We start from the raw sequence: 25,872 nt of genomic DNA on the forward strand, positions 1-25,872 counted from the left end.
CTTACTGTGGTGGTGGAGTCTCCATGATCTGCAAAGCTCAACTCAATTTTAATTCGAGAGCATTTTAAAAAATAACTGCAGCTAAAAAAAACGGTTTGACAAAAATAAAATCAACGATCAAGACAAGTAATAAAAACTAATTATTCCTTTTCATAAATATATAACAACATCGTCTTTGAAAACCTATCGGTGACGTTGAGACAATCCTGCAGCACCTCCTCTGTGTCTGCACCAAAAGGTCATGGTCCTTATGTTTTGATCTCAAGGCATAGGATGTCATCGTCAGAGCTAAGTTGTCAGGGGCTTTGTTTGAACGACATTCATTTTTATTCAAGAATTCCAGCTTTTGTGAAACTTTCAGAGGAAAAAACTTTGGGGTTGACTTTGCCATTTATATATTTTAATAAAATATTTCAAATGCACACCAAAACATTCTCTAAAATATCCCCTATGTGATTAATATGTAACAAGAACATAACATCAGGGAACATAACATGAATAAAAGGTAAAGCGTCCAAATAAAAGTGACCGTTGTCTCTGAAAATGTCAACAAAATTCAGTAAAGCGTACTTACCACTCCTAGTACATGCCCTTATAACTATGATTCCAATAAGCTCTGATAATATACAAGAGGGATCTGTACCGTTCAGTCCCAAGTTAAAGAGAGAATCATTCTTGTGAAGAACAAACCCTGAAAATGATAACAATAATAATAAAGACAATAAACAAAAGCATTACTCCTATTATCATTACTGCTCATGCACTTTCCTCCTCTTTCATCCAAACGAATGCCCTCTTTTAAAGGTGTTTTTTACAGAGATATTTTTCAAAAACACCCCAAAACCCATTTTTATTCCCTGGTGTCAGTTGAGACATTCCCTTTGTTTAATTAATTAATTATTATTTTTTAAACTTTAGGTTCAATTATGTTAAGTTAAATTGTTTTCATGTTCGATTTGTATGTATGTACTGCCTCAGCTGCAGCTGTTTTAAAGTGCAATATGAATAAAACAGAGTTGAGTTAAATGTTGTTTCTCCTTTCCCACATTCACTCACTCTCATTTAATTAGACATCCACCAAAAAAATAAATAAATCAATAAACAAACATATCTTACCACACATAACATTATAAAGCTCAATGTTTTCAAAGACTGGAACTTTTGTCTTGAATTTAAAGGAAGGCCCATATCCCAAAAATATTGTCTGAAATGAGAGTTGAAACATTTTTATTTTAAAATCACTGACAAGTACAATGCGGCCGTTACATATTTTTAAGTACCTGCATACTGTTGATTTTATTGTCATATCCATGGTCACCAAAGAAGCCACAAAGCCTCTTCACTTCAGGTGCTTTCCTGAAATGAGAAAATAAAGTTCGATTTGTAAGAATTAGCTCAGTTAGTTTGAGAATACAACACTATAAATTAACAATATCAATGACTGCAACGACATATCAATCAAAAATTAAACACACGATGACGCAGGAAGAAAAACACGCAGGTTATCACAAATTACTATGGCTTACTGCTCCCACCTTCCACAGGTCTACATATGATAGACAGAAGCTCATATTAGCCCCACCCCCATGCTGGGCAACCTTTGTTTATTTTGAAGCACAAATATGGTACTAGTGATGTCATTGGTAGTGGAGTTTGGAAGATACAGTATATGGCTATAATCTTGCTATGAATTAAATCATGTCCATCATTGTTGCACTGACCAGGGACACGCGTTCAGTGGAGGCAAAGACTCACCTGCAAGAAGGGTAAAAATAATAATAATAATAATAATAACAGACAACAAGATATTTCATTTCCTTTCCTTGTGAATTAACTTATGTTTTTAATACCAATAACGATTTCATGGTACAATACATTGGCCAGAGAAGTAGGGAGGCAGTAGAAAGCCAGCCTCACCTCAATCCTTTAGTAAACGCAGAGACCGCAGATGGCAACTACCACCACCAATTGTTTCAAATGCAGTACCACAACTATCGTGACATGAATGTTCTGCTTCTTCACATCTCCAATACAATATTTTCAGTCAGTTGTAATGTGCAGTGCAATTTCCAGGCTAATGTATCTCAGATATTTTTATTCAATATTTAGTTTGCCAACTGCATAAAGCTGCAAAAGTAGCATGAGGTGAGGCAGACAGGATTCTGCCTCCACGCTGTGCAGCATCCGCTGGCTGCAGCTGAAACAAAGTGCTATCCCTTAATACAAATCAAACAGAAGACAATTTTTGAAATTGAGGTACTAATTAATGCGAAGGGCGAACAGTTTGATACACATCTGTGAAATAATAAATACCATCAAGTTAACAATTGAATTGTTGTTATTAATACGTATTGCAATTAATTTATGTTAAGACACTGTTTATGTTTATAATTTCTCAAAATAAGCAGGAAATAAAGCATGCCAACACATGTATACTGTAAATGTCTACCAATGAATATATTTTCAAATGATCACATGTACAACATCCTTCGAAGATTTTTAGAACAGGCTTGATGGCTGCTCACATGGTCCTTCGTGGCTATCTGGTGCCCGCAATCACCATGTTGGTGACCACTGATATAGACTAAAACTATATAAATCAGCATGTATTGTATTGTGTGTTTTTTTGTGTGTTATTCCTTTGTTGAAAACAGTCTTTGTTTAAACCGTTATGAACTCGTTTAAAATATAAATATATTTCAGTATATGCCTTAATTAAAATTCCTGTTTTTGCATGACATGTTATAATTTAATCAGTACTCTTTGCAGTTGCTTATACACACTCTAAACTGCAGGATTACTGCAGCAGGAAATAATGTTATTTATGGCAAAATATAGGTGAAGAAATGCTGCTTTGATGTTGTTGTTTTTTTTTTAACCATTTTCTTGAATGTCTTGCTGCTAACGTAATGATAAATACGCCACCAAAACCGAGGACACACTGGAGAGACTATGGCCTTATCTCCACACAGCCGGGCTTTAAAAAAATCTAGATATATTTGCCCCTCTTTGTGTTGAAAAAAAAAAATCCACATGCATCAACACCCAACTGCGTAAGTGCTGGTGTGCAGGAAGAAATGTGTCTGAGGCACCTTTCTCTAACTTTCCTAACAACTAATTATTATCTCGAAATCAAAAAAATGCTTTTCTGTGATGTCATGTGTGTGTGAGTGCGGAGCTGGGAGTGCACGTGTCACATGCTCGTACGATTGTTGGGGAGGTGAACCAAAAAGAAAAGAGGCAGCATGGAAACAGTTTGTGCTGCAGGGACACAAGTGCTGTTTGCCGCATGACAGAGTGACCAACTGCCAATAACAGACTGACTGACGGTGGTCCTAACGTACAGAAATCTTCGGTTACAACTGTCCTCAGCCAAACGCGATCCGGAGATATCAGCATATCTCCACTTTGACCGGAGTTTTCAGAAACCTTTGTTTTTAATTTAAAAAATCTCCAGGGATGTGTGGATGAGAGGACAAACCGCAGAAAAAAATACCTCCCGTTTGCATATATAGCGGGCTACGTGTAGACAAAGCCTTTGTCTCCAGGCTGTCCTAGAAATAGTAGATGACCCCCCCCCCCCCTGTCTGTGCTTATCTGCTTAGGCTTGCTGCCCCCACTATGCGGGAAAAAAAAGATGGATGAACATCAAACCTGAAAGAATTGAAAAAGAGTGTAGTAAAAATGTTAAATATCACCTGGCAATGTGCCATTTCCTGTCCACCAGTAGATGTACATCCTCAATCCGTCGGTTATGAGCATAGTGTAGTCTCTTTGGCAGATGCTGCTTTAAATAAGGCCTAAAATGCTGGTCTGGTTTCTTGCACTACAAAAGACAAGGAGTGTGACCGTATATTTTCTGATCCTTGGAATTAAAACAAATGACCATACTTACAGTTAGATTTGCAACAATTGCCCTGGGGTTATCTGGAAAAAAAAAAGTGAGAGCAGTCAAGTCAAATGAAGTTCATTTCGAATACGGCCCTTAACTCCTTCATTACCAGCCATTTTTATAACAGAGTTCCTCTCCTATATTGGCTGACACATTTTAGGGCATTTTGACTGATTTTTCAACACCTACACAATTGTGTGCTCTGTCACTACGTGAGCACTGGACCTACCAAAAGAAAGAACAGACTTTTATTTTTTCACCAGAAAAAAAAGTTTTCTTTTAAGCTTTTCTATTATTTAGTAATCACCAAGAGAAAATAGGTTAGTTAAAAATGCTGATTTTTGACTAAAAAGAGGAGAAATCAAGCTCTGTCTAAAAAGAAACATGGATAATTTGCCCCTGTCAGCCACCGTACCCTTCATACAGAAAACGAAGGGACAGTATATTGTCTGTAAGATTATTCCAATATAACCTATGTGGTCAAGTACCATTTTGAATTTTTGGGAACATTTTGCTCAAATGTTAACAGTTGCTACACTGACATATAGCAAAGTAGCAACCAAACAAAAGTAGAGAAATTACACCTGCATCTTTTAAAAAAAAAAAAAAAAAAAATCCGGTTCAAACTGTTTTTTGTGACTCCTCTACGAAACACAAGGAATATGCTCCAGATAGCATTGTCCTGCCCTCTCAATGTGTTGTTCACAAGATGATCAGCCATGAACCAGGAAAGATGAGCCCTCTTGCTCCTTTAATAACTTTCACATGTTAACAATCGCGAATAAGCTTGAAAAAAACACAAAAAGGTGGATAAAAGAAAACAAAGATGCCGTCAAGACGCGTCACATACAATTAAATTATAATTTTTGCAAAAGCGCTGATGTGCGACCTGCACTTTGCACTACTAACCACATTAGTATTTTACTTGCAAACATCACTCAATGTAATTGAATGTCATTCATGCAATACATTAACATAAAAAGATTACGTCGCAGTCACAGTCACCAAATTCTAAAGTGACCACATGAACAGACGAAAACACAAGACCGCACAGCACAAGCAATGGCCAAGCCATCAGTGTTTATGTTTCTGAGGCGACTTGATGTTTCTGCAATGCCCCAGTTTTACGTTTGCTACCTTCAAAGAGGCAATAGATAAAGATCCTATCAATAACTGACATGAAACAGTCTCACAACTACACATGACACATCAATCAATCACGGTTCAGCAGCACCCTCCCCGCCTGGCATTTGATGCTACTAAAGATTTAACAGTTCTCATGACCTCACACCTTCCCCATGGCATCAGAAGAGTTTCCCATACCGTCATCACCTGTTTCAAGATAAACATTTAATAACATTTATCATGCTGACCAAGGAATTCAGTATCGGCAGAGATCAATTCCTTCACGACACGCAGCTTAACTCTATAATTAAATTATATTTGGGAAAACACAACTTTCACTTTCATACCTGTCAACCTCGGCTAATTGCTGCCCTTATATATGATTACGATTCCCCTTACAAAGCAACAAAAACCCGTACAACGGTTTATCGCGCATGCGCACGTCATGCTTTGTCAATCCGACCGTACGCAGCGATGAAAAAAAAATATATATACGATTGAGGATTACTTTTGCCGGTTTGCCATGACAATAGTAGCGATCGACGACGGCACTGTCGTTGATCTGGATTTGAGCCAAAATGGTCTTTGTGAGATTGGTTCACAATTGGGGTTTTTTCCCGTATAAAAGTTGTAATACGCCGTACATGATTCGAAATGATTTTTTAAAAAACGTATAAAATACGGGGAAAACGTACAAGTTGACAGGTATGTACTTCCCCCCCCACCATGTGTACTCAGTGTTCCCAATTCCACAGACTGCAGGCAATACTGCGACAGCATTGTGTGTCTCAAAACAAAGATACACCTAACCAAATTTTTCAAGCAGCAGTATCATTGAACATGAAATTGTAATTTGTTGGTTGTTTTAGCTGTCAGCTTTATAAAAAAAAAAAAAAAGTATGAATCTTTGTTTCTCACATTTTGGGCTGTTGAGGAATCTTGGGCGTATTCTGCCTAAGGATCCAGGAATAAGAATGATATCATCAACATTGGTCAAGTAATTGCTGAGGAATTCCGTTTGGCCACAATGGGCCTCTTCCATACCTAAGAAGACAAAGAGGAGTAGGCGTTGTAAAAACACTTTCATATGTATCTCTTCATGAATTAGGGTTACTATTAACCTTATATGTAACATCCATATAATAATACAAAATTTCAAATAAATATAGCTCTCCCATTAATTGTTTGGACTTGCGGTGTAGTATGCTCATACCGTGATCCCCAACTATGATGATGTTGACACATCGGTGCAATTTCATCTGCTTAAGTCCATTCATGAGTTGACCTACGATCCTATCAATCAACCTAAGAGGATAATTCAACTGGAACACACAAAATGAGTCATTATCACATTATTTTCATGAGTTTGAAATTATGCTGGTAAAAAAATAACAAAACAAACAAATAAAACAAAAAATAAACAAAGATACTCACTTCGATGCTATTGGGTCCCATTTTATGTCCATATATGTCTGGCTGCTCAAAGTGCATAGCATAAACGTACGGTCTAGGACAAGAGGAAACATTTAGACTATTATGTGATGAGGTGAATATTTGAAAATACATATCAGTCAGGCGAAATGAAAAGGAGAAATTGCCCTTAACTGAGAAGTGAGTTCAAGTAAATCATGAACATTTATCACAAGGCCTCCTGATCAGTGAAATGTAATTGATAACTGGTAAATTGACTTGAACGGCACTTTTCTACCTTGAAGGTACTCACAAGTGCTTTTGAATGAATAAATGAATGAGAAAAAAACAACAACAACAAACACAGGTGCTTTTCCGCCTTTTTAATTCTGTTACAGTGTGTGTGTGTATATATACAGTATATACTGTATATATATATATATATATATATATATATATATATAGAGAGAGAGAGCGAGAGAGAGAGAGATAAAAGATAAGATAAGAAGACCTTTATTTGTCTCATGTTTTTGGAACGTGGGAATAAACTGGAGTACCCGGAGAAAACGGCGAGAACATGCAAACTCCACACAGGAAGAAGGCCTTTGCCGTAATCGAACCTTAGACCTCTGCACTGTGACGCGGGCACGTTACTCAGTCGATCACCGGGCTGCCATATATATTTGAATTTACTGGGCTCCAGCCTTCCGATGTCGAGTTTCCATATGCTCCCTGTACTAGTGGGAGTTTTCTGCAGGCAATCCGGTTACCTCCCATATCTCCAAAAAATGCATGTTAGCTTGACAAAATTTTGCTTAGGTGTGAATGTGAGTGGTTGTCGATGTTTGGCTCTTGCCTGGAGTCAGACCGAAATGAGGATGACTGATGTAGAAAATGGATGGAGAACAACAGAATACAGAAACAAAATAAATGTATTCACTGAGCGAGCAGACATTGTCTTAGCATCCTTGTCTCAGGCCGAAAAAGTGTAGGACGGTTTCAAAGTGTCTTTGAACATTAAATGTGTTCATAAATTCAACTGCTTCTGCCAACAAGACAAGCACATTTCATCTTGTCTTCAGTGATAACACATTTCCAACTCCTGCAGAAACTTGCTTACTGCCCTCTTTTTTGTATCATGCTCACTCTCCTACAAGTGACTGTTCCTTCATTGTCAATGCAGGACTGAAAGATAGAACGACAAAAAACTTTAATTTTTTCAATGGTTTTCAGAATAAGCCATGCCTAAAAAATGGATTGGGTCTTATAGGCCAACTTGAGGGACTTTGGAAATGGCTGCCTTCCGTCTTTATACAGATTAAACACTATTAAAAATTCAAGTAGTGGGAAAAAAAAGGATAAGACAAAAAAAGAAACTTCACCTCTCTACTTCAGGGAGCTGGAGCCACTGCAACATGGCCAGTATCCGCCGTTCCAGTGGGATCGTGCTGTAAATGGACATTTACTTCATGCCTATAAGCATTCTCACTTTAGTTTCGAATAGTCATTTAAAAAATGTATATATCTTACACTAGGGGCATCACTTCTCTATCTTCTGAATCAATATTTTACAGATGACTTATTAATGAGACATCGGTTGAATTCTATAATTTCTGCCCACTGTGTCACTGTTCGCGGATTGCATCCCACTAAATGTTTATTTTTTGGTGTCTTTACAATATACTGTAAATGCTCACATGCGGGAAAAGAATAGCCACAGTCCCAGATAAGGCAGAAGCTACTGCCATCCACCAGACACACACAAGCAGACACACAGACTTGTGGACGTCACATGCCACAGTACTCTACCATAACCTGCATGCCTGAACAAACACTGCAACACGCAAGTACGATATTGTCGAAACATTATATTCTTGCGATTCATTTCTTGTCCAAATACATTTACAACACATTTATGTAAGTGTGTTTTAATAAGTTGACGTGGATTTTAATCAATATAAATAAGTTTCAAGCGTGTATGCGGGGTGAAACTACCTAACGGATGAACTAACTACATTTTTACCTAGGGGTGGGTCTGAAATTTATCTCCCGTGATAAACAAAAAAGTGAGCGAAATCAAGGACTACAGGATGGTAGAAAAGAATGGTAAAACGTCCCTAAAGCATGCTGTGAAAAAGCATAATGCTCAGGTGAAGGTTCGTAATGCATTTTTCAGTCTGTTACAAGAAAAACAACTTACACGGGCCAGAAGAAGGAGGATGCCTTGACTCCTTGTTTGAGAGCTGTGATCCAGATCTACGAGAGAAACAGAATCATTTTGCTGATAAATGTGGCCAGATCATATTAGTGGAACTAAGACAAGTCACGGTTTATGATAGATTAGTACTAGAATATGTCAGGACAATACTAACTGGTTGTCCACCCCACCAGCGGTGATTAAGTTTCTCTCGGCTTCTCAGGGTGAACGTGGCATCAAAGACAGGGTCATACATGGAGTTACCAACTATACCATGAGACTCTGGATAGAGACCCTAAAAGTCAGAAAAATTGTTTAGCGCTAAATTTGTGATTGAGTTCACTCCTGCATATCCTATCATTCACACCCATCCCCACCACCCCCGACTTTGATCGGATCTGCAAATTTTGACTTTTTCCACAGTGTGAAAAAAAAAATTCTTACTTTATATTAACTCATAACAACATCTTACAGCAATTCAATGTTGAAATTCAGGTCCAGAAGGGCAAGGAAAAAGTCGAGTCTGAGAAAGGAATGTTTCAGAGAAAACACTCTCTCGGGGTGACCTTCTCCCATCCTAGTTGGGTTGGGTGAGAAAATGGATTATGGGATGGTGAAAGGGGTGAGGAAACGACTCACTGTGGATGGAATTAAGCATTAAAAAGCATTATGAAAATGCATCTTTAGACATTACTTGCAAGTCAGGTCTTTGGCAGCATAATGCAAGATGACATGACTTGATTCAACCTTTGCTATAATTTAATGTAGGGTGAAGTAACTCACTGAGTGAGATGGCCACAGTCCTCAGAGCTACAGGCACACAGATCAAACTCGAGATAAATGTACATAATTACTATTTTGGCTGGCTCCTATTTTTCATCTTCTGATGTGACTGACAGACTGTACTGTGTGTCTTGTGCTAGCAAGAGTAGCTCAGACAAGGAGCTGCACACACACCACTGGCTCCACACCAAGAGCAAGGGATCTATGTGACATGTCTCAGTCATATAAGAGCTCATACTTTCAAAATTAATGTAAAGGTTATTCAGTCAGAAGGCGTATTGAGTTGGCGCAAGTTATGTGCACAACAGATATTCTGACTAACTTGCATGATTTTGAATTCCGCTTCCTTCATTTTCCCATTATTGTGTTATTCAGTAATTGATTATTGTAATGTTTATTATTCAATTCAGAATCGTTTACATCTGCATCTCTTTTCTTCATCTAGTTTACCGATTCCCAGCCAATGGGCTGAAGTACCGTGTGCTGTGCAACTTCAGGTGTGCTGCAGAGATTTATTCAAATTGCAATTGTTTTGTATGTATTTATTTCAAGGATATCCCTTTGAGATGTATTATCTCATTAGAGGGGCTCCATCCGTTTGTGGACACATGTTTGTGTATACAGTATATAAGTAACGTATTGACATTTTACCTTTTTAATATCTGTATGCGGTGTTGGATCTTTGGAGTGCCTAACCACCTAAGCAGAGCTGCAGTGTTGTTGTTGGATGCACAAATTATCATCAGCGAACAATATAAATTAAAAACCGAATGACTGCTCAGAAAATTTGTGCCTTTTGGAGCTTACAGGTTTGCGTGCAGACTCTAAATTTTAGGTCTTTAAATTATTGACTGTCCAAAGTTGACACCAACTCACCCACAGTCAACTAGGATACACTTCAACCTGCATTGAATTAGCAATTTGGGAAATGGATGGATGGAGGACTATTCTAATAATGTGGTGATGTGTGAGTTGAAGGCCTCTCCAGCTGTCCCCTGGTCAATCAGGGTTAGCGATGTTCCTGTGGAAGTTGTGAGTTATTGACAGCGATCACAACAGGAGGTTGTGTCAAAGCGCATCTTAAAAAAAGGTGACCTATACCGTAGCCAGTGAGTAGAGATTGGGGAAGGTTTTGGAAGGGTACACAGGTCGCATAAATGGTGCATGGGTTCCACATTTTCCTGGGAAAGGAAGAGAGAGAGAGAGAGAGAGAGAGAGAGAGAGAAAAAGATTATCTTCAAGATATTAATCATGATTTATAGAAAAATATCAAAAATGTTTTTTGTTTCTTTACTGGACCAAAGTAATACTAAAAATGAAAATGAATCTCATCAACCCCATTCATGCCTTACTCAGCTTCTCAATGTTAGGTATGACAGTATTCCCTCTCTTCATGTAAGAGGCTCGGAAACCATCCACTGAAAGAATTATGAGTGGTGCGCGCACAAATCTATAAGCACAGTAAAAACATTCATTAGATGTCTTATGGATAAAAAGCGAAAGCAAACTTATGTGTTGGTCCTATTCAGGATAAACATAGACTTTACGTGTAGACATAAGTGACATACTGAAACTGAATGAGACTTTTGATTTGTTAAGTGCTTATAAAAGCATACCCTGCAGGGCATTCGGCAGTCTTCATGTCTTCACACTCATCCTGTAGCCATGAACTGTCTCCTGAAAACAAAAAAAAAACAATCAAAGGACAGACAAGATTATATTTGGTGTGTTCTTATACTGACTAACACACTCCAATGAAGCACTGAGTGGCTCTCAGTAAAGTATTTTAACATACTTTAGTATAAGGTTTCAAACTTAAGACTCAGGGGCCAGCTCTGGCCCGCCACATCATTTTATGTGGCCCGCGAGAGTAAATCAAACATGACAACTTCCATGATGCTTGCTAAAACCTCTACCAACATTTAAAATTCTCATATGGGATAAATAAGAGAGATAGTGTAAGTATTTTCTTGTTATCAAAGCCCTTATTACAGTAACTTAGTTGAATAAACCGTCTTGACTTTTTTATATGGTTTAAATCATTACGGTCTTCCAAGGGATACGGTAACTAAAATGTGGCCCGGGACAAGAATGAGTTTGAGACCCCTGCTGTAGTTGGTAAATCAATCCAAAACAGAAAATAATTGTTTCTATAGTTACTTGGTTTTGACATAAGGAAAAGTATCTGAAAAAGTCTTAAAATACAACCTCCGATTAAAACTATATACATGACAAAATGCAAAATGCTAAAGCCGGTGTACAGATTTTTACAATACAATCAAAAAGGCATGCAATATAAGTTATGGGCAGTATCTGGAAAGTGGTGTTACATGATGTGTATTTGATGCTTGAAAAACACACATAGTAGTACACTGACGTAGAGGTTTGTCGCTTGATCGATATATTTTGCTTTGTGTTGTGTGTGTTGTCAGATATGCCATTCAATTGCTTCCAGAGTCCCACAGTCCAAAAAGCCCAAATGGACTCCGTCTTCAACTTCACAGCATGCCCAATTTCCCATGGCCACCAACAGGTTTGGGGATTGCTGCCACGGCAGTCCCTTGATCAACGCTTTAGTGCATCAGGACATACAAGACTCGTCCACTCTCCAAAAAGGGAAGCGAGGCTATCCTCACCTCCACTGCCATAAATCCCAATGGGGGGCAATAAGTAAATCCACAACTGCTTTGCAGCTCTCATGGTGGGCAAAGTGGAAGAGAGTCCAACCCCTCTCAAGAGGACTGATATGAGAGCCCAAGCTGTGTGTGGAGGCGAACTGAACTATATCTAGTCGGAGATTTCTCAACCATGCACACCAGTTCGGGCTCCTTCCCTGCGAAAGAGATGTTATTCCGCATCCCTAAAGCCAGCTTCCACAGTAAGAGATTGGACCGCCACAGTCGATTGCCTCGTGCCACCACCCAGGTCACTTTGCACCTGACCCCGTTTGGCCTTTCACACAGGTAGTGAGCCCATGGGAATGGGGACCCACGTTGTGTTGTGTCTATGGGCTGTGCCCAGCCACCAGGCGCTCACCATCGAGCTCCACCTTTAATCCTGGCACCAGAAAGGGGAACCCGCTGACCCATATCCTGGCAAGGGAAACTGAGATCCATATTTATTGCTCATCAATGGACGACTGTGAACTGTCCTTTGTCTGGTCACTCATCAAGGACCTATTTGGCTTGGGTGACCCTGCCAGGGGATTGAAGCAGCAGACAACTTAGGATCATTGACACGCAAACCCCTCCACCACAATATGGGGCCAGCTCAGGGAGGGGGTTCTTTTAATGTTTTATTTATGGCTAACGAGCTATGTCAGAATAAATAAATCATAACACTTAAAAAGGTATGATTCCTTCTTTCACCACACAGAGGCAGTAACATTGTAATGTTTTCTGGCCCTTCATCTCGATGCAAAAACACTTCAACTCCTTTCAGCGATGGCAACTGCAAAGAAAAAGAGAAACGTTGCCAGAGACAGCCGCCGCTTTGAGGAGCACTGGGAATCACAACACCGCTTCACTGAAAGTTGAGGCAATTGTCTTTGTCTAATTTGTAAAAAGACGGTCGCCTTGTTTAAAACCAAAGACATAGGCCAAGACAAAACATGCTACTGACTGCAATTAAAAAGTGAAGCATCCCCAAGTTGCACTGGTGTCACAACAGGATTTTTCATGCAGGCCTTTGAGTAAAAGGAAAATAGTACCAAAGCCATAGAGTTTTATATATTTATTTTATTTGATTTATATTTATACAAATAATTGAGAACTGATTCTCATTTGCTATGGTGACCTGGCTGTCGACACCAGAGTAAAAAAAAAAAAAAAAGCAAATACGTAATTACACTGTATAATATGACATAGTGACATATTTACATGGTACATTATATTACATCATAACAAATGTTAAATAAAAGGGTGATACCCAGCTCAAAACAGGTGCAGCGCTCAAGCCATCCGTATGGGGATGAATGAGGTGACTTTTATTATTTGTTGCAGAAAGTTTCAGTCGGGGCAGAAATTGAAAAGATCGACCAAAAGCGTATAGCTGAGAATGAAGAGGTTGACGGTTTTATAAACTAGGAGTGTGGGTGGATGTAAGTGAAGTGAGTAGAGAGAGAACATAGGGAGCGTGTTGTAGAATATTGCAGTCGTGTGTGTGTGTGTGTGTGTACACACATTATTATGCTTTTACAGTGCAGTTATACAGTCAGTTTGTACTGTGTAATGAATTACTTTGGACTGAAATAAACTACCGGTATATAATTCTCCTTTTACTCTTTATGGCATTACCTGTATACACAAAATTGTTTTACACAATTTTTTTTACCTTTGCAGCGTGTCTTGTAGTTGGTGCAGCAGTCTCCTCGGGCTAGACAGTCATTTGAGCAGTGGCAGGAATGGTTTTCATTTCGTATCTCCCCACAACGATCTTTACTGCACTCATAGCCACCATCTGCTTGTAATAAAAAGAGACAACTCACCAAAAAACTAATATTGATGTACTGCCTAGATACATGTATCACTACTGCTAGACAGGAGGTGTGACTAGGCATTATTACATTGCTAAACAGTCGGGATTTTTATGGACATTGCCGAAATGGAGAGTTTTTCAAAAAGAAAGAAAAAAACCCCCCGATAATCTATCACAGACGGATTACAGGATAGAGCAATAATTAAATAATGTGTATATTTATTGTATTTGTCAACTGTTAATTTTAATGTTTACCGATCTTTGCAATGCCCCAAGGAAGGAAAGGAGGGGAATTGTGATTTGAATATAAAACATGTCTTAAAAAATTTGCAGAACTTGATTTTTAGTAACAATGTAGCTGATTTCAAAACATGCAATAGAAATGTGTTTTACTGAAGTTGGAACCTTTTGAAAAATGTTTAATGAAGAAGAGTCTGAACTCCTGCACGGCAGAATGAAGACATGTTAGCATACCACAGTGAGGTCATCACATTCAGTGACAGTTTGCATTTATTTTTAGCTTAGTCTGTTTCGTAAAGATAATTGACACATTTTAAAAACCGTATGACTGTGGAAAAATACAATTGAGTGAACAGAGTCATGCACTCTGAAATATGATTTAATATATCGGCTTGCTCGTGGCAGGTTCGCTTCCTATAATAGTATTTTCCTAGCGTAATCCAAAAGATCCTGACGACTGTATGTGGTGTTTCCAAGTGAAAATACACTCAAGGACAACAATAACAGCCGCTGTGACAGTGACTAATTGGCCATTATGCCTGTTGGAGTGATGAGGTGTTCCGGGCATATCTCACTGGCAAGAGGCCAGTGGAATGTGCCCGGAAGAGTTGGACGAAGAGACCAGGCAGAGAGGGAAGTACTGGCTACCCTGCTAAAACAGCTGCACCCAACCCAGGAGAAGTGACAGAAAATGGGTGGATGGACAGATGGATGGATGGTCAACTGTTTACATATGACATGATCTATTATGATCTGCCCATTACATGTGTCACTAACAGTAAACAGAACAGCTGTTTTGCGTCTGTGTGACACAGGCTGATCGAAGTAACATCACGCAATTTGTTAAGATGTAGTTCATTTGTCAATGGAGTAAAGTAGATGTGATTTTTTTTTTTTGGGGTTTTACAATGTTATTCAGGCAATAGCTCTCATCGTTACAAATAATTTAAAACATGCTCTCCCATCCTAAATGAGCTCTGGCAGGAGGCCACCATTTTCAAGTGCATAAACGTCGATGTCACAATGCTTTTACGTCAAAACAGAGCATGCGCAGACTGGAAATAGCCTGGCTATTCCAATTGAACAATTTACATGTCTGTTCGGTTCACAATAAAAGTTAGATAATATCCCACGCGCATGAATCAGAATGACATTCCATTTAGATTTGGCCTGTTTATTTTGATTGAGGTTTTTTTTTTTAAAGCATTTTCATTATGTTTCATTCTAATCAGAACACAAGGTTCCATCTGAACCCAGTTTCTAAGTGGCAAACACTGTGATTGTAAAATACAAATCAAAATCAATTATAGCTGATCACAAAATGTGCATAGAATGCAAAATATAGGCCACTCTCCAATGTGGCGAACGTGAGAAATATTTAGCTCTCCCCTTCCCATTTTAGCTCATCATAGGTGAGGTGGCGAACGGGTAAATGTGTCAAGAATTTGAGTCTTGAGGCAAGTACTGAAGTCATGAAACATCAGTAACCTCAACCAAGTCATGAGCATGAGCAATGACAGTGTGTAATAGTTAGTCTAGCAGTGATGCCATCATTGTAGAAAGCTCATTTGGGATCTCCCACAAGTGTTATTCAGACATAACCAGATTATGGGTTTCCATTTGGATGCTCAACATGAGTTTTTCCCCCTTTCCCCCTTATTTTAGCTGTTTAAAACGTCAAATACAATCTTTACTGCCAACGAAAAAAAATTTGTGAAGACAAACATTAAGTCCTGGCAACACAAGTTAGGTTTTTAAAACATTGCTCTGCTACTGTGCAAAAAAAAAAGTTAAAGTACATTTGAAATGTTCCCTTATACACAAATATATACAAATAAAAAGGGCTATTTTCATTATAAAGGAATTAAAAACAACAAAACAACTTAAAGAATGAGACTACAGGTACAGTACTGTATGTATACAATGCTTGGGGTAAAGGTGAGTACCGGTACCTCAAGTAAATGTACCGGTAATCAATTTAGAATTTTGACACTGACCATGATAATTTTTTTAAAAAAAGGGTCGAATGCCATGTCAATATTCAGTCTACTACTTATACATTAGGGCAGGAAATGACAAGAATTATTCATTACCTGTCTTGAGGCAGAGACGGTCAAAGTCAGAGCAACAGCTATTGTAGGTCTTACAAAGATTGTCACAACGACAGTTTGGTGGTTCCATCTCAACCAGCTCAAAACACCTGTTTCTGCAGGAACTAGATGTTGCTACATATTGAGATGTAGAATGCGCTGTAAAAACAACAACAACAAAGCAAAAAGGGAAAGGTTTAGAAAAGTGTCTGTCTGGAAAATGACTGTTGTCATTCATAATTGTTGTTTTTTGATGCAACACTGAGTGCAAGTCCCGCATTTTATCATTGCCATTAAAAGCACTTTTTTTTTAAGAATTAGAAGATTTAAAGGACACCTACGACGACCCATTTTGATGTATTGATGGGGAAACGGAGCCATATTGTGAAGTTTGACAAATATCTGCTGTTCCCATCTTTGTGTCTACTCTTGTATTTCTCAAAAGAGTGCACGGGTGTTCTTCTAACCATCCATCCACCCATTTTCTGAAGCGCTCATCATTTTGGCCTGAATTTAAATTCATCCGCTTGTAGTACAAGCTGCGAGCTAGTGCTGAGCTAACCTGCCAAACTTCCTTTGTCAGCTGCTGTGATGGTGTCGGGCAGGGGTGCCCAACCTTTTTCAACTGAAGTTCTACTTTTCAAGCAAACAACCTCCCGTTGTCAACCCGTTACCGCACATGCACGTATACAAACGTGCAGCCATGGAGATGCGCGCATATGCAAGCACACATGAATGTCATGATTAGCAACAGCCATAACGGCCCCTAACAAGAAAGAAACGGAAAAATAGAGACAATAGTGTGTGAGTTTGTGGAAAGGAAATCACTGCCTACCTTAAATGGTAGATGAGATGCACTTTTGCAGCATGTTAAGTGCAGAAACTATCATACGTACTGTATGTATACCGTTTTAAAATGCTTCTCCTGGTGCTGCAGATTCCCATTCTTTGCAAGTGAATTGAATTTTGACAGGAAGTCAGAAAAATGAGATGGTGGATGAAGTTAAAAAGTACAACTTTAGGTCATGTTACTTTATGCTATTTTCTCGACAGAGTAGAAAACGAAAATGTCAAAGACTATATATGTTCTCCGTAAAATCAAGGCTGTCCGAAATAATAAATCATTGTCATGTTATTGCTCACTGTTACATCTGTTGGTGTGCATCTCTCAACAAATGCCAATTTGATACGTAGGATGCAAAGATGGTTTGATTTGAAAGTTGTCAGGACTGGAAGATATCTCCCCCCAATAAAGACGGTTTGATACATATCGTGAGATATTTTTAAGTGGAACTATTTGATTTGGTCGGATTCAATACACCTGGATCGTTTTAATTTTTAAAAAATGATTTTCCAAATCAAACTGGTTTTCGTTACACCTCTAGTAAACAAAATTCGAGCTTTTGTGTTGCACCCTGACTATTAACAAGTACAGCAAGTTTCATTGAAATCAAAATCGGCTTGATTTAACCCAGCGGGTGATTTGTCAAATTGTTGCTGCGGTGAGATCTGCTTCTTCTTTCTGACAGTGTACACATAAATAAGTGGGTGCTGAGGGAAGAAAAAAAAAGCCTCCTGCATTTTTTGAACCGAGGTTCAGCCCTTATCACTAGTCAGTCTGGTGACCTGGGGAGCCTACTCTCGGTTCCCATTCTCCAAGTCTGTTCTTGTTCTTCTCACGAAGAAGACGGACAGTCCTAAAATTGTTATGCGAACTGTAATATAGCAGTGAGGGAAGCATCGTTAAAATAATGATAATGGGGTGGATGGATTGACGATGACGGATTTTGTCTGCTTCAAATAATGACTGACGATGACGGACGGGTGGCCCAGTGGCTGGTGAATGATGGACCAGCAAAATTTACTCACACACCCACCCCTGGGAAACAATATCCAAGGACGAGCTGCTAACTGGTTTCGAACATGGGCTGCGTTCGGAAATTAACAGGAGAAAATGTTTGTCTCTGCGAACACACACACTCTCATAGTGCACAAACGCTTGTGATGGGCATGACAGTTAATTTGAACGATATCATTAGAATCAGTTCATCATAAAGAATCGTTCAATGATTCATTCACCAAAACAACTCCAACATCCCACACGCCCTACGCTCAGGTAGGACGGAGTGACTAAAAAAAAGTGCTCACCCTGATGTTGCCGTTTTAATTACGACATTTGTATTATTATTCCTATTATTCCCAGCTGTAACGTACAAACGAGAATGGCATGACAGCATGGTCACTCACTGAATCGTTCGCGAACGGGAAGTTCCCTCACCGACTCATTTGTGACCGCCAATAGTGTGGAAGTATGTTCAGGTAAATTCCGCCTCATCTGACACTGTCTGCTAATTGGTTGTTTGTAAAAATTGATGACATGCACCTGGCTTAGTTGAAATGACCCGAGAAAAGAACGGATCACTTCAGAAAGCAATCGTTCACTCTCACCTTCATTGAAAAGATTGATTAATTTTGAACAGAACATTCGTGAAAGACGCAACAATCACACACTCTCTGAATGAACTTTTGAACGCTCGCTGGATTGATTTACAGTACCGACAAACTAACTAGCATCTGTTCCACACACACAGATTACATTTTAGAGTCTGTTTAGTCCATCCAAAAACATTGAAAAGCAATTTATTTGTCTTTGCTAGCTGTCCATGAAATTTTTGTGCTCTGTGCTACGTTCGCTTACATCCTGTGCACCTCCTGGCGGCTCAGCCCACTGTCCATATTACCCAGTGACACCCCTGTTAAGAAGTATAGAAAATAGTTGGTTGGACATGAAGTGTACTTGCTCTGTTGGTAGTGTTGGTATTGCAAATACCAACTTGAATTTTAGTCAATATCAAATCAGAAATGAAATTGGTGGTAGGCTATCAATCACCATTTTCTTCTCAGTCATTGCTTTTATCACACTGACAAAAAAAAACGATAAACAAGTTCTGCATTCTTTCGAATATTCTGTAAATTGGGTGTGGTGACGTAGGTATATGTATGAAGTATATGTGCTACGAAATGGTTTTTATTTAATTTCATTCCTCAGGACCTAACTTGTACTACTATATGCTGACTAAAAAACAATGAAAGGGCTGTTCTAACAAGACATACTCACGGTCTGCTCTTCCCGTGGCCGTGGCGTTTGCCCCTGAGCGTTTAAGTCGGTCGAACACAAAACTCCATGACATATCAGTGAGTAGTAGCCAGAGAATCCACGCAAACTGAAAAATAGTGACACAGCAGTTCAATTGCCAGCATTTAATATTTTTCAAAATTTCAGATTAAACCGCGAACATCAACAAACTAAACAAAAACTCCAACCAAAGTGTCAGTCTTTCATCTTAGTCGTTTCTGTTATTACTGACATGTTGCAGTTCTACGTGAAACGTGTCCACCCGCTTTAACAATGAAGTATTTGACAGGCGAATATTGCACTTTCGTGGAAATTATCAACCCCGCGGTTTCTGTTCAACCACAAACATAAATACATGAAAAGTGAATTCCCGTTAGGTTCATTTTATGCAAATGTAAGACATTTCGAGCACACGACGTTAGTCAATTGCACGAACACATTCCTAATTTTCATCAACATGTTGACTCTTACCGTCAGCCGAAACATCGCGTTCGGGTTCAAAATAACTCCGTTACTGTAAGATACAGTATCCCAACAACTAACATAAATAAATGAAGATGAGATTCAGATCGTTCCGAGGATAACAATAGTACATTAGTCTCGTTTGATTTTTGGATTGAAGCAATTTATTTATTTATCCATTTTAACATATATACTGTACTTGGGATCGCAAGTCCTGGTTTCAAAGGAAATAGATTCGTGAAGAGGCGGAGCTTTTATACAGCTTCATCTCCTTACCTTTTCCCCGTCTTCGATTCTTGACAGTCTTCTGTATCTTTCATTCCCGCATCCAATTTAACCCTGCCTTGAGGCTGGCTAAACCACCCAAATCAAGATTGCGGTGATAATACACCTTCTATGCTGGTCTACCAAGTTGACCAGCAGAATGGATGATAGACATTTGTATCTGGGGGTCATCAACCTTTTTCAAAGTGAGAGCTACTTCTTCGGGGTGAATTGTAAATTGGATTAACAGAGTTTTGTTGTATATATCATGTAAATATATACCATGCTTATACCAGTTGCATATATGCTTATATATACATCTATATTTATATTGCACTTATATTGAACTGTGTACAGCTCTCTTCTGAAACATTTATTTTTGTGCATGCAAACACGTTTTTTTCCTTCTTTCTATCCCCCAATTTTGCTGCTGTAGACTGGAATTTCCCCAATATGGGACAAATAAAGGATATCTTATCAAAAAAAAAAAGATGAAGGGGGGGGGGGGCACCGAATTATTAAGGGCTACTAGTTTCACGCACACTTGTGAAATAACTACATGTAGTTTGCTACAATCAGGGGCGGAGCTACAGGGTGGCCATGGGTGGCTCGCCACTCTGTGCTCCATGTCCACCAAAATACCAACATCTTGAGATCTAATTTGTATGACAGTATGACATTTTCACATGAATTCACTTGAAATAGCGCATAAATAAAGACTAAATATGCAATTTATATGAATGCAATCACAAAAAAAATCAGTTTCAAGTAAAGAAAATGCAATTCTTATAGTCAATATCGATCAAAATCATTACTTTCACACCATAACAAGCAAACGGGATGACAGAGAAGTGATTGTTTCAAAAGATTTTCAGGAAATAAAATGCACACATTGCGGTCATGCAGATATGTTCATAATACAAGCAGAAACAAATGTAAGTAAAAAAGCAACATTTACAATTGGGAAGGATTAAGGGACTTTTGTGTCATTGTGATTTTAGACATGAATGAATGAGTTATTGATGCTCGTCTGCAAACTGTTGCCAGACGTCTATGACCACTCTAATTGGCTGTTAGCTAGGAAATCAGTGAGACAGAAGTACACTATACAAGTGTACACAAAAGCAAAGCCACCTCAAAGAAAATGGCATCCATCCATGATCAGAGCCGTTTATCCTCGGGCGTGCTGGAGCCTATCTCAGCTGTCTGGCCGCATCTATTGAAATTTAACTCGGCAAAAAATGTAATTTTTTTAACTTTGATTTGTTCCTGCTCGACTGCGAGTGTGAATGGCATTGTTCTGGATATGTTTGCGTAATGGTTCATGAAGCCCTGACTGTGGATGGGTGCTATGATAAAGTATAACTGATGCAGCACAGCCACCCCACTGACGTGTTGTCACCCCGGCCATTCCACTGAAAAATTTCTGGCATTGCCCCTGGCTACAATTACCTTGAATTATTCTAATAATTATTTTTTTTCCCTCAATATTATCAACTTTGATTTCACATGGTAGGAAACAAATAAATATCAAGATGCAACACTTTATTTGTATAAATCTCATGGGGCATGCAAGGCCAACGGGGCATCCTCACCATGCCCCAAAAAATGTTAAATGGGAAGCAAAATCACTTCGGTCGTGCTAAAAAAAAAAATCATCCTCCACCTGACCGCCTACTCCCGAACATGGATTAAAGACAAGAAGAAAACAGGTCATTACGGCTGCCTAAAAGCTGCCAATAACAGTGAAGGAGCTGCAGGATTTTCTACCAAGTACTGGCTGTTTAGCACACATGACAAAATTCACCCATCTTTGTATGTCTGGGTGAAGGGGTAGGATGGAAGCTTCATTTGACAAAGAAAGCCAACAATCCACAAACAAATTTGAAATCCTTCAGATGCATGTGGTAGAAAATATGACCACTGAATTTATCACAAAAAACATGGCATTTCAACAAGGGCATGGGGACTTGTTGTATTCATCCATCCATCCATCCATCTTCTACCGCTTATCCGGGGCCGGGTCGCGGGGGCAACAGCTTTAGCAGGGAAGCCCAGACTTCCCTCTCCCTAGCTACTTCTTCCAGCTCTCCCCGGGGGATCCCGAGGCGTTCCCAGGCCAGCTGGGTGACATAGTCACTCCAGCGTGTCCTGGGTCTTCCTCGGGGTCTCCTCCCGGTGGGACATGCCCGGAACACCTCACCAGGGAGGCGTTCAGGAGGCATCCGAATCAGATGCCCAAGCCACCTCATCTGGCTCCTCTCGATGTGGAGGAGAAGCGGCTCGACTCTGAGCCCCTCCCGGATGACCGAGCTTCTCACCTTATCTCTAAGGGAGAGCCCGGACACCCTGCGGAGAAAACTCATTTCGGCCGCTTGTATCCGGGATCTCGTTCTTTCGGTCACGACCCATAGCTCGTGACCATAGATGAGGGTTGGAACATAGATCGACCGGTAAATTGAGAGCTTCGCCCTTTGGCTCAGCTCCTTCTTCACCACGACAGACCGATACAACGTCCGCATCACAGCAGACGCTGCACCGATCCGCCTGTCGATCTCTCGCTCCCTCCTGCCCTCACTCGTGAACAAGACCCCAAGATACTTAAACTCCTCCACTTGGGGCAAGATCTCTCCCCCGACCCGGAGGGGGCACTCCACCCTTTTCCGACTGAGGACCATGGTTTCAGATTTGGAGGTGCTGATTTTCATCCCAACCGCTTCACACTCAGCTGCGAAACGCTCCAGTGAGAGTTGGAGAGCCCCGTTTGAAGGAGCCAACAGCACCACATCATCTGCAAAAAGCAGGGATGCAATACTGAGGCCACCAAAACGGACGCCCTCAACGCTTCGGCTGCGCCTAGAAATTCTGTCCATAAAGATTATGAACAGAATCGGCGACAAAGGGCAGCCTTGGCGGAGTCCTACCCTCACTGGAAACGATTCCGACTTACTGCCGGCAATGCGAACCAAACTCTGACATCGGTGGTATAGTGACCGAATAGCCCGTATCAGGGGGTTCGGTACCCCATACCCACGAAGCACCCCCCACAGAACTCCCCGAGGGACACGGTCAAACGCCTTCTCCAAGTCCACAAAACACATGTAGACTGGTTGGGCGAATTCCCACATACCCTCGAGGACCCTGCTAAGGGTGTAGAGCTGGTCCACTGTTCCACGGCCGGGACGAAAACCACACTGCTCCTCCTCAATCTGAGGCTCGACTTCCTGACGGACCCTCCTCTCCAGCACCCCTGAATAGACCTTACCAGGGAGGCTGAGGAGTGTGATCCCTCTGTAGTTGGAACACACCCTCCGGTCCCCCTTTTTAAAAAGAGGGACTACCACCCCGGTCTGCCAATCCAGAGGCACTCTCCCCGTTGACCACGCGATGTTGCAGAGGCGTGTCAACCAGGACAGCCCCACAACATCCAGAGCCTTGAGGAACTCCGGGCGGATCTCATCCACCCCTGGGGCCCTGCCACCGAGGAGCTTTTTAACCACATCGGTGACTTCAACCACAGAGATAGGAGAGCCCACCTCAGGGTCCTCAGACTCTGCTTCCTCCAAGGAAGACGTGTTGGTGGAGTTGAGGAGGTCTTCGAAGTACTCTGCCCACCGGTTCACAACGTCCCGAGTCGAAGTCAGCAGTGCCCCATCCCCACTGTACACAGTGTTAGTGGTGCACTGCTTCCCCCTCCTGAGACGTCGGATGGTGGACCAGAATTTCCTCGAAGCCATCCGGAAGTCGGCTTCCATGGCCTCACCGAACTCTTCCCACGCTCGGGTTTTTGCCTCGGCGACCACCGAAGCTGCGTTCCGCTTGGCCAGTCGATACCCGTCAGCTGCCTCTGGGGTCCCACAGGCCATAAAGGCTCGATAGGACTCCTTCTTCAGCTTGACGGCATCCCTTACTGCTGGTGTCCACCAGCGAGTACGAGGGTTGCCGCCACGACAGGCACCAACCACCTTATGGCCACAACTCAGATTGGCCGCCTCAACAATAGAGGCACGGAACATGGTCCACTCGGACTCAATGTCCCCCGTCTCCCCCGGAACATGGGAAAAGCTCTGTCGGAGGTGGGAGTTGAAACTCCTTCTGACAGGGGATTCTGCCAGACGCTCCCAACAAACCCTCACAATACGTTTGGGTCTGCCAGGACGGACCGGCATCTTCCCCCACCATCGGAGCCTACTCACCACCAGGTGGTGATCAGTTGACAGCTCCGCCCCTCTCTTCACCCGAGTGTCCAGAACATGCGGCCGCAAATCCGATGATACAACTACAAAGTCGATCATCGAACTGCGGCCTAGGGTGTCCTGGTGCCAAGTGCACATATGGACACCCTTATGCTTGAACAAGGTGTTCGTTATGGACAATCCGTGGCGAGCACAGAAGTCCAATAACAAAACACCACTCGAGTTCTGATCGGGGGGGCCGTTCCTCCCAATCACGCCCCTCCAGGTCTCACTGTCATTGCCCACGTGAGCATTGAAGTCCCCCAGCAGAACAAGGGAGTCCCCAGCAGGAGTACTCTCCAGCACACCCTCCAAGGACTCCAAAAAGGGTGGGTATGCTGAGCTGCCGTTTGGTGCATATGCACAAACAACAGTCAGGACCCGTCCCCCCACCCGAAGGCGGAGGGAAGCAACCCTCTCGTCTACCGGTGTGAACCCCAATGTACAGGCACTGAGCCGGGGGGCAATGAGTATGCCCACACCTGCTCTGCGCCTCTCACCATGAGCAACTCCAGAGTGGAAGAGAGTCCAACCCCTCTCGAGAGAACTAGTACCAGAACCCAGGCTGTGTGTGGAGGCAAGTCCAACTATATCCAGTCGGAGCTTCTCTACCTCACACACCAGCTCGGGCTCCTTCCCTGCCAGAGAGGTGACATTCCATGTCCCAAGAGCTAGCTTCTGCAGCCGAGGATCGGACCGCCAGGGTCCCCGCCTTTGGCTGCCGCCCAGCTCGCATTGCACCCGACCCCTTTGACCCCTCCCACGGGTGGTGAGACCATGAGAAGGGGGACCCACGTTGCCTCTTCGGGCTGAGCCCGGCCGGGCCCCATGGGTGTAGGCCCGGCCACCAGGCGCTCGCCAACGAGCCCCACCTCCAGGCCTGGCTCCAGAGGGGGGCCCCGGTGACCCGCGTCCGGGCAAGGGAAACTGAGATCCTTTAATTTTTTTTATCATAAGGGGTCTTGGAGCCGTGCTTTGTCTGGTCCCTCACCTAGAACCTGTTTGCCATGGGTGACCCTGCCAGGGGCATAAAGCCCCAGACAACTTAGCTCCTAGGATCATTGGGACACACAAACCCCTCCACCACGGTAAGGTGACGGCTCACGGAGAGGTTGTTGTATTCACTGTGGATTCATTTTGAAACAATCACTTGTAAAACTCAACTGTTGCAATATAAATGCAAGAAATGATTTCCTGGTGTAAAGGTGACTTTTCCTACGCACAACAGTTTTGGCCAGGATGCTATCATGGCACAAGTTTTGTTTGTGGTCATGCTCATCTTTTCTTGGAGAGATGCACACCACTATGGTTAGAATACGATTGCACCAAACGTTGTCTTGGATTGCGAAGACATTCTTAGCGGTTTGAGTCGCTGCAGCCAGTGCTCTACTGCAGGAAAGCCAAGAGGGGGAGGAGGTGAATTCAGGGGTGTTTATGCACTGCAGATCAAGGGGAACAATTCTCACCCTGGCAATCTTCAGACAAGACAGGTGGTTTCAACAAAACACAGTGTTGAGGAACTCATGACAGTTGGACTGAGACACATACTCTTTTTGACAGCT

The 25,872-nt window shown here is 41.4% G+C and overlaps 1 protein-coding gene across 1 annotated transcript in view; it reads right to left on the bottom strand.

Moving 5' to 3' along the window:
• enpp2 (ectonucleotide pyrophosphatase/phosphodiesterase 2) overlaps nucleotides 1–22,761 on the bottom strand; it is a 38,111-nt gene extending 15,350 nt beyond the window's left edge. The window contains exons 1-17 of the mRNA XM_086113849.1: nucleotides 19,821–22,761; nucleotides 19,332–19,437; nucleotides 16,217–16,372; nucleotides 13,740–13,865; nucleotides 11,024–11,084; nucleotides 10,760–10,857; nucleotides 10,509–10,588; nucleotides 8,800–8,919; nucleotides 8,628–8,683; nucleotides 7,810–7,875; nucleotides 6,452–6,524; nucleotides 6,231–6,339; nucleotides 5,936–6,061; nucleotides 3,896–3,927; nucleotides 3,699–3,826; nucleotides 1,281–1,356; nucleotides 1,117–1,204 (exon numbers count right to left, since the gene is read on the bottom strand). Coding sequence (XP_085969975.1) covers nucleotides 1,117–1,204; nucleotides 1,281–1,356; nucleotides 3,699–3,826; nucleotides 3,896–3,927; nucleotides 5,936–6,061; nucleotides 6,231–6,339; nucleotides 6,452–6,524; nucleotides 7,810–7,875; nucleotides 8,628–8,683; nucleotides 8,800–8,919; nucleotides 10,509–10,588; nucleotides 10,760–10,857; nucleotides 11,024–11,084; nucleotides 13,740–13,865; nucleotides 16,217–16,372; nucleotides 19,332–19,437; nucleotides 19,821–19,835 — 1,516 coding nt within the window. The 5' untranslated portion in view covers nucleotides 19,836–22,761. The remainder of the gene's footprint in view (nucleotides 1–1,116; nucleotides 1,205–1,280; nucleotides 1,357–3,698; nucleotides 3,827–3,895; nucleotides 3,928–5,935; nucleotides 6,062–6,230; nucleotides 6,340–6,451; nucleotides 6,525–7,809; nucleotides 7,876–8,627; nucleotides 8,684–8,799; nucleotides 8,920–10,508; nucleotides 10,589–10,759; nucleotides 10,858–11,023; nucleotides 11,085–13,739; nucleotides 13,866–16,216; nucleotides 16,373–19,331; nucleotides 19,438–19,820) is intronic.
• Between the last annotated feature and the right edge of the window lie 3,111 nt (nucleotides 22,762–25,872).

The sequence above is a fragment of the Hippocampus guttulatus genome, chromosome 6, assembly GCF_054856545.1.
Source record: "Hippocampus guttulatus isolate MCC_2025c chromosome 6, RoL_Hgut_1.0, whole genome shotgun sequence".
In the NCBI taxonomy this organism is placed as follows: domain Eukaryota; kingdom Metazoa; phylum Chordata; class Actinopteri; order Syngnathiformes; family Syngnathidae; genus Hippocampus; species Hippocampus guttulatus.